We start from the raw sequence: 14,267 nt of genomic DNA, 5'->3' as shown, positions 1-14,267 counted from the left end.
CCGTGCCAACCTGAAAGCTTGAAATTTCACTTGAAGTTTTGAATATTCAAAACAAGACCTAGTAAAATTACGCTACCGCCCGTTTTGTGTTGACCGTTTGTATTTTGACATCATTCAATTCATATTTGTCAATTTATTATTTTATTAAACATGACCGACGTAGACCCAACTCTTGAAAGACAATTTAAAGGACACAAAGGCGATGTCACGGCATTATCATTCCATCCTTCAACAAACCAATTGATTTCCAGCTCCTTTGACCACTCGATTATGGTAGGTACTTACTTGATTTGAAAATAATATGCTCATTGTTAGGAGTTATGCGCCGTCTGTACACAAATAAAAAAGGAAAAACAATATCTTTATTAATATCTAGGATTCAATGTGGTTTGTTGTTATTTAGGTATGGAATTTTCAATCCTCGTTAAGATGCTACAGATTCCAGGGTCACACAGATGCTGTATTGGATACGACATTTTCACCAAAAGGAAATCTCATCGCATCAGCTTCAAGAGATCGTTCAGTCCGCCTGTGGGTACCGACAGTAAGGGGAGAATCTGGAGAGTTTCGTGCCCATTTCAAAACTGTGCGCTCAGTCCACTTTTCTCCATCAGGTCATAAGGTGTGTTAAAATAATTTTGTATCCCAGTCCACAATATGAAACTACAAGGAGTGTATGCTATGGACAAACCCAGAGCATAGAATCATAGATCAATGGAAAATGGAGTAACTTTTACCAAGTCATTGGCACTGTAGTAGGACGGCTCGTCCCTTTTTTTTTTTTAAATATTGAATAAACTAAACTATATTAACCTACTAACTTAAACATAATTACTTTGGGTACAAGTCGGTTTACAGGAAGCCAGGAGGGAACTGCGCTAATTTTCAAAGCCGATTTTGGCAAAATTCATGAATTCAAGAATGAAAACCTAACCTAACGAATAATCCAGTATATTGGCTATTTTCAAAATTTGTTTGCCGCTGGCTTCTCGTAAAGTGTAAACAGATAAGAACCTTATTTTGTTATACGCATGGGGGGGGGGGGTATGTCTTCAGCTCTGGAGCCCTCCCTGGGATGAAAACAAATTCACAAGTTATTTAGGAATATTATGGAAGGAATTACCATGGTGATATTGAAGAAAATGTTTGCTTTTAATACTCCCAAGCGGCATCTCTAAAAGACAGGAGAATGTGGCAGACAATAAAAATAAATACTTAGCATCTGAGCGCGGACAATAGGCACAGATCGGTGTGGGGAGTACAGTCGTCGACAGAGTGGAGTCAGGAGTACCGGCAAGTGAGTGGCTACCTTTAGCCTTATAATAAAATAATCTTATGCAAACTGTCATCGTTTCAGCTGCTCACTTCCTCAGACGATAAGACAATAAAGCTATGGACAGTGCAGAGACGAAAATTCCTCCAATCATATGCACAGCATAAAAATTGGGTGAGATGCGCTCGGTTTTCTCCCGATGGTTCCATAATTGCATCATGCTCTGACGACAAGACAATTAAGCTCTGGGACGCTGACAATGGACAGTGTATACACTCTTACCAGGAACTTAAGGGATACGGAGTCCATCTCGCTTGGCATCCTTCCGGCTCATATATAGCAGTCGGCCTCTCCAATGGCACTGTCAAGTTATATGATGTTAGAACACATTCACTGCTTCAGCATTACAGGTAAATAATTTTTCGTTTTCATTAATAATCATAATCCGCAATACAGGGCAGACTCTGGTCTCCTCTAGCAGTTGATTCCGAGCTCAACGATCCCATCGATGCATCCAGCATTATTGGTGTTGACAAAACGTCATAACTCTTAAACGTCATAACCCTACAGAGATTTTGCACAATAGTTTTTCGCAGTTATCCATTTACTGAACACGTCCTATTCACAGAAGTCATTTACGATATAGTATGAGATTTTCTCTGTTCTTGTATAATTTATACAGTACATGATTTCACTTCACGCCACTCCTCTTCATAAATTCTAGCTATGCCATAGATTTTTCGCTCACCTTCGCTACGTAACAGTCCAGCACTCTGAACCTCAACTGTCCGGATGAATATCTTAAAGACTATGGTATCATAAACTCAGTGACTTGGCTCAATTGGCCCTTATGGGTTTAAACTCTGAAAACGGTAATAAAAATAAATCTGATGGCTGTACTAAAAATTTTGAGATTGTCAACATTTTCCATGTGGACATAGCTTTATGGATCAGTTCTGTTTTTTTTAGATAGTGACAAGATTGGCTCACAAATTCGCAGATCTAATGACTCACACCGATCGGGGCCGACGAATCTTATTTTGGATCGTTCCCTCTAGTCATAGATAAAATGAAATAATTCCTATTTTTGACGGACGACTTGGTTAACAATCAGTGACAGTTGGGCTGATTATTACCGAGAATGTTCAGTAACCGTCGACCCTACTGTAACCAATAGTTCACAGAGTTGTGTGCAAAAAATCAGAATTATTTTATTTTAATCCAAACTGACATTTTTTCACGATCACCGTGACAATCTGGTTGAGTAATTAGAGCTTTTGGAGCGAAAATGTTAATAAATAAAATGGATGACAATAATTGTACGATTGACTCATTAACGGTTTAATCAACAGAGAAAAATTAATGTTTTGGATTATCCTCAATGATAATTTTAAAATTATGCAATTTTCATAATATTCATACTGCATGATGAACATTAGGAAATGAGTAGTCCATAAAAATATGATAAAATCGGGAATCACTTGGCACTTGTCAGTAGAGCCACAAACACAAAATTTAATTCATGCGTAAAAAGTATTTTCCCATTATATACTGTGAATTTAATCATTCAAAGTACGTAAGTAAACGTTGATTATGATGAAGTTTCCTTTCATCACGGTTAATCCACCGTCCAGTTAACACGAGCCTGGAAAATCATGTGTGAACTATATTCTAAAATACTTACATATTTTCTTACAGAGCTCATGATGAAGCCATTACCAAAGTGGCTTTTCATCCCAGCGGAAACTATCTTCTTGTATCAAGTTTGGATAAGAAAATTAAGGTAAGAATTTAGTTTGGTTGTGGGACATATTGTATTTATTTATATTTGATTAGGTATCTTATTATAAACATTAAATGAAGATATCATTGTGCATGCTTAAATCAATAGAAACTTATTGATACCTTTAGTAAATAAGTTGGGTTTACCAAAGTTTCTTGAATAAATGTTTTGTATGCATATTAAAATCTTCAACTCTCTTTTTCTTTTTTCAAAATGTGAGACACATAAAGCAACTCAATAACAAAATAAATTAGTGATCACTGATCAGTCAAGAAACTTTTATCACACTGGATATAATTATACTTTCATTATTGCGTCTTTAATCCTTACAGCGCGAACGCCACAGCTGTTGTGTCCTGATTAGGGGGCCATTAGATATAATTAGCATGTTATTTAAATGTGGTAATTAAAATGTAATTAAATGCTCCGCAGTGAATCGGTTAATAATTGACAGTGTCTAATGTAAACTGTTGATATACTATATTAACATCCAGTGGTATCCAAGAGGTACAAAATGTCCGCAAGGTAAACCTGGAGGCCACTGAATCGATGAAATGATAATGTTCTGCGGAAGTACGTGGCAATGCAATGCACAGGACCGAGAGAAGTGGAATCAGCTTGGAGAGGCCTTCTTCCAGCAGTGGATAGATTCAGGCTGATGATGATGAAACACAATATTTAATAATGATCCACATCATTCGAGAATATCCAATCAAAATGGAAGAAACCAGTCGTGATTGTGATTAAATTATATGGAATAAATGCTAAGGTCCGAGCATAGTGAATCGAGACAAGAGCATGTGACAGGTCTTATCAGCACTGTATTTTAATATACATCGTCATAATTATCCAATGTAATTTAATATACATCGGTTCTACACATTTGTCTCATACGACATAGGACACAACTGCTCTTGGACAAATAGTGTCATACATAGTTCGGTTAAAAATGGTGTCTACAAATTTCTCTAGTGAAGATATTGACTTACTATGTAATTGAATTAGCGAGTCAAAATTTAATACAACATTACAATCACTAAATTTTGAAAATTTCATTCGCAACACTATAACAGTCGTTCACACTTTTATTAGTCGTATATGTATTTTGAACCTTGTCTTGAATGTCTACCTCTATAGTAATGTGTTTTATATTTTATTAATATAAAGTCTTTCCACCGAAAATTTACAGTTAACGCCATTAAAGATATTATATTTAGAATATTTGGATTTCATTAAACAATTTTCACAAATTTGTTTTACAATTCAACAGATATTGGATCTTTTGGAAGGTCATCCAATCTACACTCTCATGGGTCATTTGGGACCCATCACCGCAGTTAACTTTTCCAACGATGGCGAATATTTTGCTTCTGGTGGCGCTGATAAACAGGTGAATAATTTTATTACGTTTTTTGACACACACTACTCTTTTTAAATGGGGCATTATAAGAAATCTACTGGCCGAATTATATACTAAAATCACTTCTATACAAAAGAGGTGAACAATCAATAATAGAAGTAATATTACTTTGCATATTATGTTGCCATTACATGGAAATTGATAATATCGTGTAAATACACTGGTTGATCACTGTTAATATACGTATTATGAAATAACTTGAGGTTGACCACCTTCAGAGTGATGTTTGTTTTATCATCTGCCACCTAGAACAGTTCAGTGAAGTTGCACTCATACGAATCACTAAAGGTTTTTAAGCCGCGAAATGTGACGTCGTTCACTGCTACAATTACTGTTTATCTTTCCTTGGATAATGCGATGGGGAATCATCTTATAATGTGGCCGAGGTACTGTACTTTTCTGGTTTTCATATTATGCAGTTGGCCTTTTCCTATTTGTTTGAAAATGTTAACATTTGACACCCGGTTAGCCCAAGGAATTTTGAAGATATCTCTATATAACCGCATGTCGAAGGCTTTAACCCTCCATAATATTTCCTGGTGTAGTGTCTATACCTTTATGGCTTCACCAGTGGCGAAAATTGGAGGTAAGCTCTGGAGATCTGACAAACTAAACATTATCAGTAATACTTATTTGTTTTCATTGGACTCAGAATACAAATTACAGATGGTGTCGATTAGTTTTTAACATTCGATTAAACCCTGCCTAAAGCAAACCATCATTTTTTATGCCATGGAAAAGGATTGAGAGGACATAATATGCAGTCTTAGTTGCTAAGGAAGCGTTTTATTCAGGAAAGGCACTCTGCCATCTCAATTCTTGTTTTTATTTCTTCAGATTGATTTAATTTTTAATTAACCCATGTCCCTAAATATTGGGTTACGCATTGCTTAGAAAACTTAGTGTCACCAATGTTGATACTGTTCTGTAGTAATTTTGCTTCCTTATGATTCATTTTAGCTGACCTCATTAACATTTTCACGAAATAACTACATACATACTTCTATTATTCCATTTCAGATAATGATATGGAAAACCAACTTTGCCAATGCGGAAAACTTTGAGGATTCTAAAGAAAATATCTCCACACTTAATGTGTCTAAAGAATATCTTGCCGCTGGAAAAACTGACATATCTCGGATTGTTGATGCTAGAAAATCTACCATTTTTCAAAGGGATGACGATAGTGAGGTTAATTCGTAAATTTGATTTATTATGATTACCTGTGGACTCACAGACCGACAATAATTGCATGTATTTAAAGTAACCTGCTGCTCTATATTAAGATCTTGAAAAAATCAGGAATTAATTGTTAACCATACCTATCAGTTGGATGGGAAGAAACTAATCCAATATTACGTACTTAATGTGAATTATTATAAGTTATTTAAGCCGCGTTGACACGGTCCAAGTTAACTTGGATGAGTAGGACGCGGTCCAAGTAGCTTGGATAGGAATAATTAGTATGAAGATGTCTCATACGAGTGCACTTGGATGGCACTCGGTCCAAGTGTACTTGGATCGTGGCAACGCGGCTTTAAACTGTTTAAACTACAAAAGTAAGAAGTGCAAATAATGGAGAATGAAGAAAATGCTCGAGTGATAATTTTTTGTTGTATTGTTTTGTAATTTAAAATTACTGTCACTGTATAATTTAAAAAAATGTATCTATGATAATGTTTAGTACAATAAAAATATCTATTTAATGAATCGTATTCTTCATATTTGATGAAAATTATTTCAGAACCCATCCCCAATCGCAAAATCTTCACCACTGTCAATACCTACTTATCCTGAATGTTCAAATTCACTTGGAAAAAACCATCGTTCATCCGGGGATTGTGATCGAATCTCTCATGATTATTGGGAAATAAATGAAGACAACGAATCGCCGCGGTCGCCCCCGCAAATTACTGACTGTTACATAAATTCGCATGTCCCTTTGACACACAGCAAAACTGTTACAAACATAAGTCCCTGTATGTTGAAGACTCGGGGATTAAGAAATGAAGGTTGGGTCAGTAATCGAAAAAAGAAAAAAATTAATTCTGACTCTTCGACGCAAACAGGTCACGATAATTTTGCTAAGGCAGAATTAAGTGAAGGTGTTCATGTTTTTCCTGCTGTTCAAGCCATTGCGTGTCATTTGAAAACTGTGTGCAATACTGTTCATGTAATGGAAGAAAGACTGACCACATTAGAAGATTCATTTTGTTCTGGTTAATAAAAATCTATAGAGATCACTAAGCTTGACCCGCTCTGTTTTATAGACATGGCGCGCGACCCACAAGCCTCATGCGACCCCCTATGCCACTGATTAAATCCCAATCGGTAATTTATTTTTTATAAGTAACTTTCTGAGGTTCAAATTATATATATTAAATATGTGTAATAAAATTGTAGCATATTACACTAATAATTACACCTCTGCTCCGAGACAGAGGAGAGAATATTTATCATTACCGTGACTCTTTCATGCGGCCTGTGAACAATTAGAAATGGATAATTTGGCCTACAGCATGTACTTACAGGTTAAGCAACCTTTATTTTAAAAAAACATAATTGGCATTGAATATTTTATGCAATCTATTGGCAGCTCATTTTTGGACACGTCGTTTTATGTCATAACACACTTCATTTGTCAATTTTCAGTGACATCTTGTGGTTCAATTACATATTATAGTGACATTAAATGTATTGTCAATACAATATATCAATCAATAATTGCAGCAATCATAATTATTATGATTGCTGCAAGAAACAGTCTTATCTTAAAAATGAACTGATGAAGCACACAAGATAATTCAAGTGAGTCTGAACAATGTTCATGTACATATTTAAACGAATCATGAAACATTCCAAAGATAAGTAATTGTCTGGTTGATAAATTCTGATTCACTAAAAAAAAATACTAGGTAGAAACAGGCACATAAGGAGAAAAAGAATTACTTTTTAAATAAAAGGACAAAATAAAAATAGTCTCATAACACTTAAGTCATTAGGTACTTTATATATTTTTGCCTGTTTATCACAATCACATAATATATCACATTATTTATTAATTACAATATGAGCATAATATTATGTATTCATTGATTATTGATGATTACAAAAGACTGAAAATTATAAGATTGTTTATGAGGCTGTGTTCGTAATAAGTTGAAAATGAAGAATTAGCGTAAATTTAGGGTGTAAACCTAAACAATCTGTAAACTATGTAAGAAAGATAATATGTCATTGTGGTGCTCCTTTTTCTCTCGTTACATGACACACATAAAATAATGTTATTTTAAACCCTTTAATTTAGTTAATTAAAATAAAACACTTGTAATACATACTTATTGTTTTATTTTAATTAGTCTTTCCGCTAAGAATTGACAATAAAGTTAACACCATTAAAATAAGTAATAATTTAGATTTAACCCATATTTCAGTGCATAAGATTTCTGTGATAATGGCATTCTTTTATTTGGTCAACACTCAACATAATAACGTAATATATAATTTAAACTTTTCATGTTAACATTGCTCTGTTAAATATATTCAATACAACTTTCTATTGGAGTTTGTAATTTGGAAGAAATTGATCATTTTGGAATCTATATTTGTCTAAATATCCTATGATGATTTCATCCCGTGGTATATTCTTTACCATCCAAAAAAAGCTAAGAATAACTAGAAATGAATCAATTTTATATTACAAAGTATGATTTCACGGTGACACATTATTTTATATGTCCGCCATCGAATTCAAGTCAATTCAATTCAAATCCAATCGCAGACAGAGCAACAACATGACAACCCTTCAAAGAATCAAGTTATCTTTCTTTTTATTACCCAAGAAACAAGAAAATTATTTTAATTTAAATACTTTGAAAAATACATTTCTCTTTTATTCATTAAAAAAATGTTAAAAATAGATACCATTAATAATATGAACATTTAAACTGTACAAAATCACCACGCCTCAGCTGCAATATTTATTTTAATTATAAGTTGATTCCATATTTTTAGACTGTTCCCAAATAGCTGGTGGCCTTTCCAGTTTTTTTAATAATCTCTAATAGTTCATCGGCAGACAGTTTAGAAGTGACTGTAACTTTCTGATCGGGTAAACTAACAGAGAAGTCATCGACTGTGGATCCCTTCAGTCTGCCCAAGATCCGTTCGACAGCCCCTGAACATCCTTCGCAGGTCATCTCTACCTTGAATGTGTGTACCTAAAAATCAAAATATTCCAAGAATGTACTGCCAATTATTAATTTGACAGTAGTTATTAACAAATAAATATATATCTTCGCTGTAACTGCGATTCTGTGAAGGAAACCATTTTTGAAAATGTTGCAAATGAGAAAAGCCTATGCGCCGACAGAAAAAGGTATTTATTATAATTGTCTACATGGAATAGACTGTTTTCGTAAAAACAAAATATAAAAGCTCATGGCCACCTACCTCTGCGGCACAATTACCAAATACATATTTTCTTAGAGATATTCTGATTCGATATACCTAGGTACCTACCTAATGAATAATAATATTATATTCTGATAAACTACCTATAGTAGGTGACTCAGTTTCTTAATGTGTTATTGTTTTAAATTATTGTTTAGCGTCAGCACTTATTATAACACGAAACTATTTGAATATATTATTAATTATAATACCTTTAAGTGGGCAACAATATCGATAGGATATTGTCGCTGACGTATGAAGTCATCTGCCGAACGGCATGTTATTATTAAAATAAAAACATAGGTGTTATTAAAATTTCATTTTTAAACTTACGGTTGATGCCATTATTGTTTCTTATATTGTTTTTGAAATCTTGAACTATTTACGTGGAGTGAGTGAAGAAATATTTACGGTCACAATAAATAGAATCGAAACCGTATACTAGGTATATAACGAAACAAAACGTCAACCCAGTTGACACTGTTGACAGCAGTGTTGCCATATTTTGAAAGTGGAATTATAGTACAGAGTCTCCAAAACTATAGTATTTGGGGATAAAATATAGTACGCGTTGTCATCTGTTGAAAATGTAGGTTTTTTGTTTCTCAGAAAAAAAAATAACGGAGAATTTAGTAGAATGTGTAAATATTTCACCGCAGGCCGCAGGTTCCCCATTTTTCATAGTCGGCTCGTTTTTTTTAGGAAAAATATTTAAATATTTTGCCGCGGGCCGCAGATTCCCCATTTTTCATAGTCTGCTCATTTTTTTAGGAAAAGAAAATTTTTAAGTGAGGCAGATTTCCAAATTTTCGAAGACGACACGGTTGTGAAATGGCAAATGCGAAATTATAGTACTTTTATATTAAATTATAGTACGATATTCAAAATTATAGTATTTTGGGCGTACTATACCTATCGTACATAGTACGCGGACCAAAATTAAAGTACAAAATACTATAATTATAGGGGTGGGAATTAATCGCACAATGCAATAATCAAAATTCACAAAAAAAAAATAACTTTAACATTTGGAAAGTAGTTTTCACATATATTAAATGATTTCACAAATAAATAGATGAAATCACATAAAATAGTTTGTTTCACAAAACAAAAATCATAAATCACTCATTGTAAATATAAATTCACTCAATTTTGACAACTGCACACATTTGTAAAATTGTTCATCACAAAGAAAAGGTAGAAATTCACAAATGTCAAACTAATAATTGTAGCAGCAATACAATTTATTAGAAGGCAATCGCAAAAATGATGCTTAGGTGTCAATATAATTAATGTTTAACGCAGTAATATAAATATGTGTATATTCATGCTGCTGTCGTTCATATATTATTTGATGTCTACAATCTACAACCAAATAACACCACCTAGGTATATCTTTTTCGGTTCATCGATATAAATTTTGGTAAATGTGGCGCAGATGCCGTTATAAGATTGTATAAGTATCATTTTTGAACTTAACCTAACCTAACCTATTCTAACGTAATCTAACCTAATATAACTTAACCTAACCTAACCCAACTTAACCTAACCTAACCCAACCTAACCTGACCTGACCTGACCTAACCTAACCTAACCTAACCTAACCTAACCTAACCTAACCTAACCTAACCTAACCTAACCGGCGGCTCTCGTGGTGCAGTTGGTAAGGCGCTCGCCTTCCACCCGAGAGTTCCTGGGTTCGATTCCCGGTCATGACAAAAACATTTATGTGTTTTTCTCAAAGCCTGGGTGTTTGTGATTGTTCAAAATTACTAACAACCACCTTGTACGAAAAAGCAAGGACATGGTTATTAATAATTCTAAAAAAAAAAAAAAAAACCTAACCTAACCTAACCTAACCTAACCTAACCTAACCTAACCTAACCTAACCTAACCTAACCTAACCTAACCTAACCTAACCTAACCTAACCTAACCTAACCTAACCCAACCCAACCTAACCTAACCTACCCCAACCAAATATTAGGTACCTAATAATATAATCTTAGATTGTGATAATGAAGTATCAAAATCTATGAGCATTTCAAATTTTAAATTAACAATTATTGGATCGAAAAACCTATGTGCCGACAGAAAAAGGTATTTATTATAATTGTCTACTGGAATAAACTGTTTTCGTAAAAAAAATCATAAAAGCTCATGACGGCATCTGCGGCACAATTACCTAAGTTTTAATTAACGTCACTTTCTAAATAGGTATTAATAGTATTATTTGAATCTGCAAGTAGGTGCCTAATACATACTTATGTTTTGCCAAAATATTGTTTAAAATCATTAAACCTAATTTTCATAGTGTTTGTATACTTTTACGATTAATTGGTTACAATAGTATATTGATACGTGAAGACTACTTTTTCCTTAGTGCAAATAGATTATTTGAGTGTTGTAGTTGATTTGTGAATATCATCCATTTCCGATGTGACGAACATCTTTTTAAATGTTGTCAGCGCTTTGTGAAAACAGTCTATTCAATTGTGCGAATATATATTCCCCTAATTATAGTACGAATGGCAACTGACAGCAATTTGTAGGGATGGAAAATATTAATACTTTTCTTTCGATACCAATACCAGTATCGATACTTTATTTGGATAGCGATACTGATTTTGAGTTTTTTCAGAAACAAATCCTCGCGGACAAGCATCATATCCCGTTTCCACGTGCATGAATGTGCTGTGCACAGAAAGAAAATGTAAATGTATGGGGAAACATGTATTATCCTGCATTTGGCAAGATTGCGTGCATAAATCAAACAAGATTGGAGGATTCCGAATTTCCAATGCGACAGACTACGTCAATTACATTGAGCTACTTTACGAGCTGTTTGATGGCGAATTTAAAAGCGGGCGATTCAGCTACTGCGATTTTGATGATGACACACAACACTTTCCATTCGCTGAGAAGCCAACAAGCTAGCGACTATTTTGAAAGAATGTAGTTAATTTTTTTCCGGGAGGTCGCTACTGCGCAAACGCAGTAAGCCCACACGCCGGCGTGTAGCGTGTAAAGTTGGCCGGCTTTCAACTTTTCTCGGTAGATTGTTAGCTTGTTCGATGATGACACTGGGTGACTTTACAGGCAGATTGTAAATTCGCCAACAAGCAGCTCGTAAAGTAGCTCAATGTCATTGAAGCCTCAATTACATTGAGCTTCTTTACGAGCTGTTTATTGGCGAATTTACAATCTGCCTCCAAAGTCGCCCAGTGTAATCATGGAATAAGCTAATAAGCAGATTGTAAACACTCTACCGAGAAAAGTTGAAAGCCGGTCAACTTTACATGCTACACGCCGGCGTGTGGGCCTACTGCGTCTGCGCAGTAGAGCGCAGTACCAACCTCCCGGTAAAAAAAACGATCTACGTTCCGTCAAAATAGTCGCTGGCTTGAGGCTTCTCAGCGAATGGAAAGTTTTGTGTGTAATCATCAAATCGCAGTACCTAGCTGAATCGCCCGCTTTTAAATTCGCCAATAAACAGCTCGTAAAGAAGCTCAATTGACGCATTTTCTTTTAGATTATTTTCGATCTGCGCCTGCGCAGTAAAGCGATCGTAGCGAACCTGCCGGTAAAAAAACGAACTACTCATTTTGAGCTCCGATTTTCAATACGACCTGTCAGATAGTAGTATAAAATGACAACATCGCGCCTCGCTTACTCTTGAAGAATGAGATTGGAGAGACAGTCAGCACTTTAACGTGTAAACAGTTATTGTCATGACAGTTTAAAATAATCATAATTGCCAACAGTAATTCCATGCATGTGTACAGGCGTTCATATTTTTTATACCGAACTTGCTAGTCTAGTATAAATACCACTTGATCGATACTTTTCTTTCGATGCCAAAATCGGTATCAATACTTTATTTCAATACTTCCTATCACTATCATCACGCTAATAAGATTTGATATTGTTTTTTTTTCCACCAAATTAAATATTTAATACGATCGTTATATTTTTCTATTCGCCTTTTATAATTATTTATTAGTATGTTTGCAAAAAGTAAATACGTATTATTTATTTATTTATTTATTTGAAAAAGACACGTTGAGTACATAACAAATTATTAATTCAGGACGTTCACAACATGACATTTAGAATAAAAATTACAAGTAATCAGTTAGGAAAATCAGAAAAAACAAAGTGGAGGAAAAAAAGAAAGCAAAAATAGTTTTATACAAAAGAAATAAAATTTAAGAAAACAACAATGATTCAAAAAGTACAAATTAAACAATAAAATAGAATTTAAAAAACAGGATATATAATGGATCGCCAAAAATATCTACATCTCTAGGGAGTGCATTGACCAACCGCACAGCCCTCGCTATTGGTGCCTGGTGAGCCTGACATGAGGAAACAGCTTTCACCCAAAATAGGTCATGGCTGCGACCACGCATGTAATTGACGGGTGTGTAAAAATTTAAATTTTCTAGAATATCGGGATTGAAAATGATACCACGTGAGAGCAGGGAAAAATGCTTTAAGAGCAGAAGTGACCTGCGAGCTTCAAGAGAATGAAAGGCGAGCATGCCTTGAAGAAAGTTAGTCGGAAAATACTCGTTTGAGAAGGTGTCAAAAGGAAAATAATTATAAACTTTAAAATAGAGATGACGAAGAATTTTTTTCTGAACACGCTCTAAAACAAGCTTATAGGAAACTTCATAAGGACTCCAGATGATGGAGCCATACTCAAGAATACTCCGTACTAACGACACATAGAGTGTACGTAAAACAGTTGGATTCTTGAATGACTTGGCTTGTCTCATGACGAATCCTAGAAGCTTGCTCGCACGCAATGCCGTAGAAGTGATGTGCGAGCGAAATGATAAACGTGAGTCAAACAATATGCCAAGGTCTTTAATTTCTGATTGACGCTTCAGTAATCTATTTGACATATTGTAGTTGAAAATAATTGGAGATCTTGATTTCGAAAAGCTAATACACACACATTTATCAGTATTAAATTCGAGTTTATTTTTTTTCGCCTAAATTTCAATTGAGTTGAGATTATTTTGTAATATGTGACAATCTAATTCACTGTGAATTGACGCATATAATTTTAAATCGTCTGCAAAGAGATGGGCAAACCAACTGCTTTATCCCTTGATCTAGAACGGAATTTGGAAGAAAATCTACACGTAATGTAGCGAAATGGTTTTGGATTATCGAGGAAGGAAGTTATGGAGTTAGTTGGGCATTATGTTCAAATAAATAAAATAAAAACTCCATTTAAAAATGGCATTCCAAAGAGTGATTGGTTTACAGCCTTTGCCAAGCGAAAAACTATATTCAACGTCAAGCTCTGAAGATGACGAATACTTCACTT

The 14,267-nt window shown here is 34.4% G+C and overlaps 2 protein-coding genes across 2 annotated transcripts; one reads left to right on the top strand and one right to left on the bottom strand.

Annotated features, from left to right (window-relative positions):
* Positions 1 to 40: 40 nt before the first annotated feature.
* LOC147063948 (uncharacterized) lies at positions 41 to 6,179 on the top strand. The gene is made up of 6 exons (XM_085958774.1): positions 41 to 273; positions 404 to 622; positions 1,358 to 1,683; positions 2,972 to 3,056; positions 4,327 to 4,446; positions 5,497 to 6,179. Exons 1-6 carry the CDS (start codon positions 151 to 153, stop codon positions 5,677 to 5,679), a joined length of 1,056 nt encoding a protein of 351 aa, XP_085814900.1. The 5' UTR covers positions 41 to 150; the 3' UTR covers positions 5,680 to 6,179.
* Positions 6,180 to 8,053: 1,874 nt separating this feature from the next.
* On the bottom strand, positions 8,054 to 9,422 carry Atox1 (Antioxidant 1 copper chaperone). The gene is made up of 2 exons (XM_085958554.1): positions 9,262 to 9,422; positions 8,054 to 8,696 (listed from the first exon to the last, which is right to left on the bottom strand). The coding sequence occupies exons 1-2, from the start codon at positions 9,271 to 9,273 to the stop codon at positions 8,487 to 8,489; spliced, it is 222 nt and encodes a 73-aa protein (XP_085814680.1). The 5' UTR covers positions 9,274 to 9,422; the 3' UTR covers positions 8,054 to 8,486.
* Positions 9,423 to 14,267: the final 4,845 nt, after the last annotated feature.

The sequence above is a fragment of the Rhyacophila brunnea genome, unplaced genomic scaffold, assembly GCF_057557595.1.
Source record: "Rhyacophila brunnea isolate RB1 unplaced genomic scaffold, BYU_Rbru_1.0 scaffold_8, whole genome shotgun sequence".
Lineage (NCBI taxonomy): Eukaryota > Metazoa > Arthropoda > Insecta > Trichoptera > Rhyacophilidae > Rhyacophila > Rhyacophila brunnea.
Note: the sequence above shows the minus strand (reverse complement) of the source record. Positions and strands in the feature narration are given on the sequence as shown.

Bases quoted from the DNA above. Each gene is read 5' to 3' on its own strand.
- LOC147063948 (XM_085958774.1), top strand. From the start codon at position 151: ATGACCGACGTAGACCCAACTCTTGAAAGACAATTTAAAGGACACAAA. The intron at 274-403 runs GTAGGTACTTAC...GTTGTTATTTAG, and splicing joins CCTTTGACCACTCGATTATG to GTATGGAATTTTCAATCCTC. The intron at 3,057-4,326 runs GTAAGAATTTAG...ACAATTCAACAG, and splicing joins GTTTGGATAAGAAAATTAAG to ATATTGGATCTTTTGGAAGG.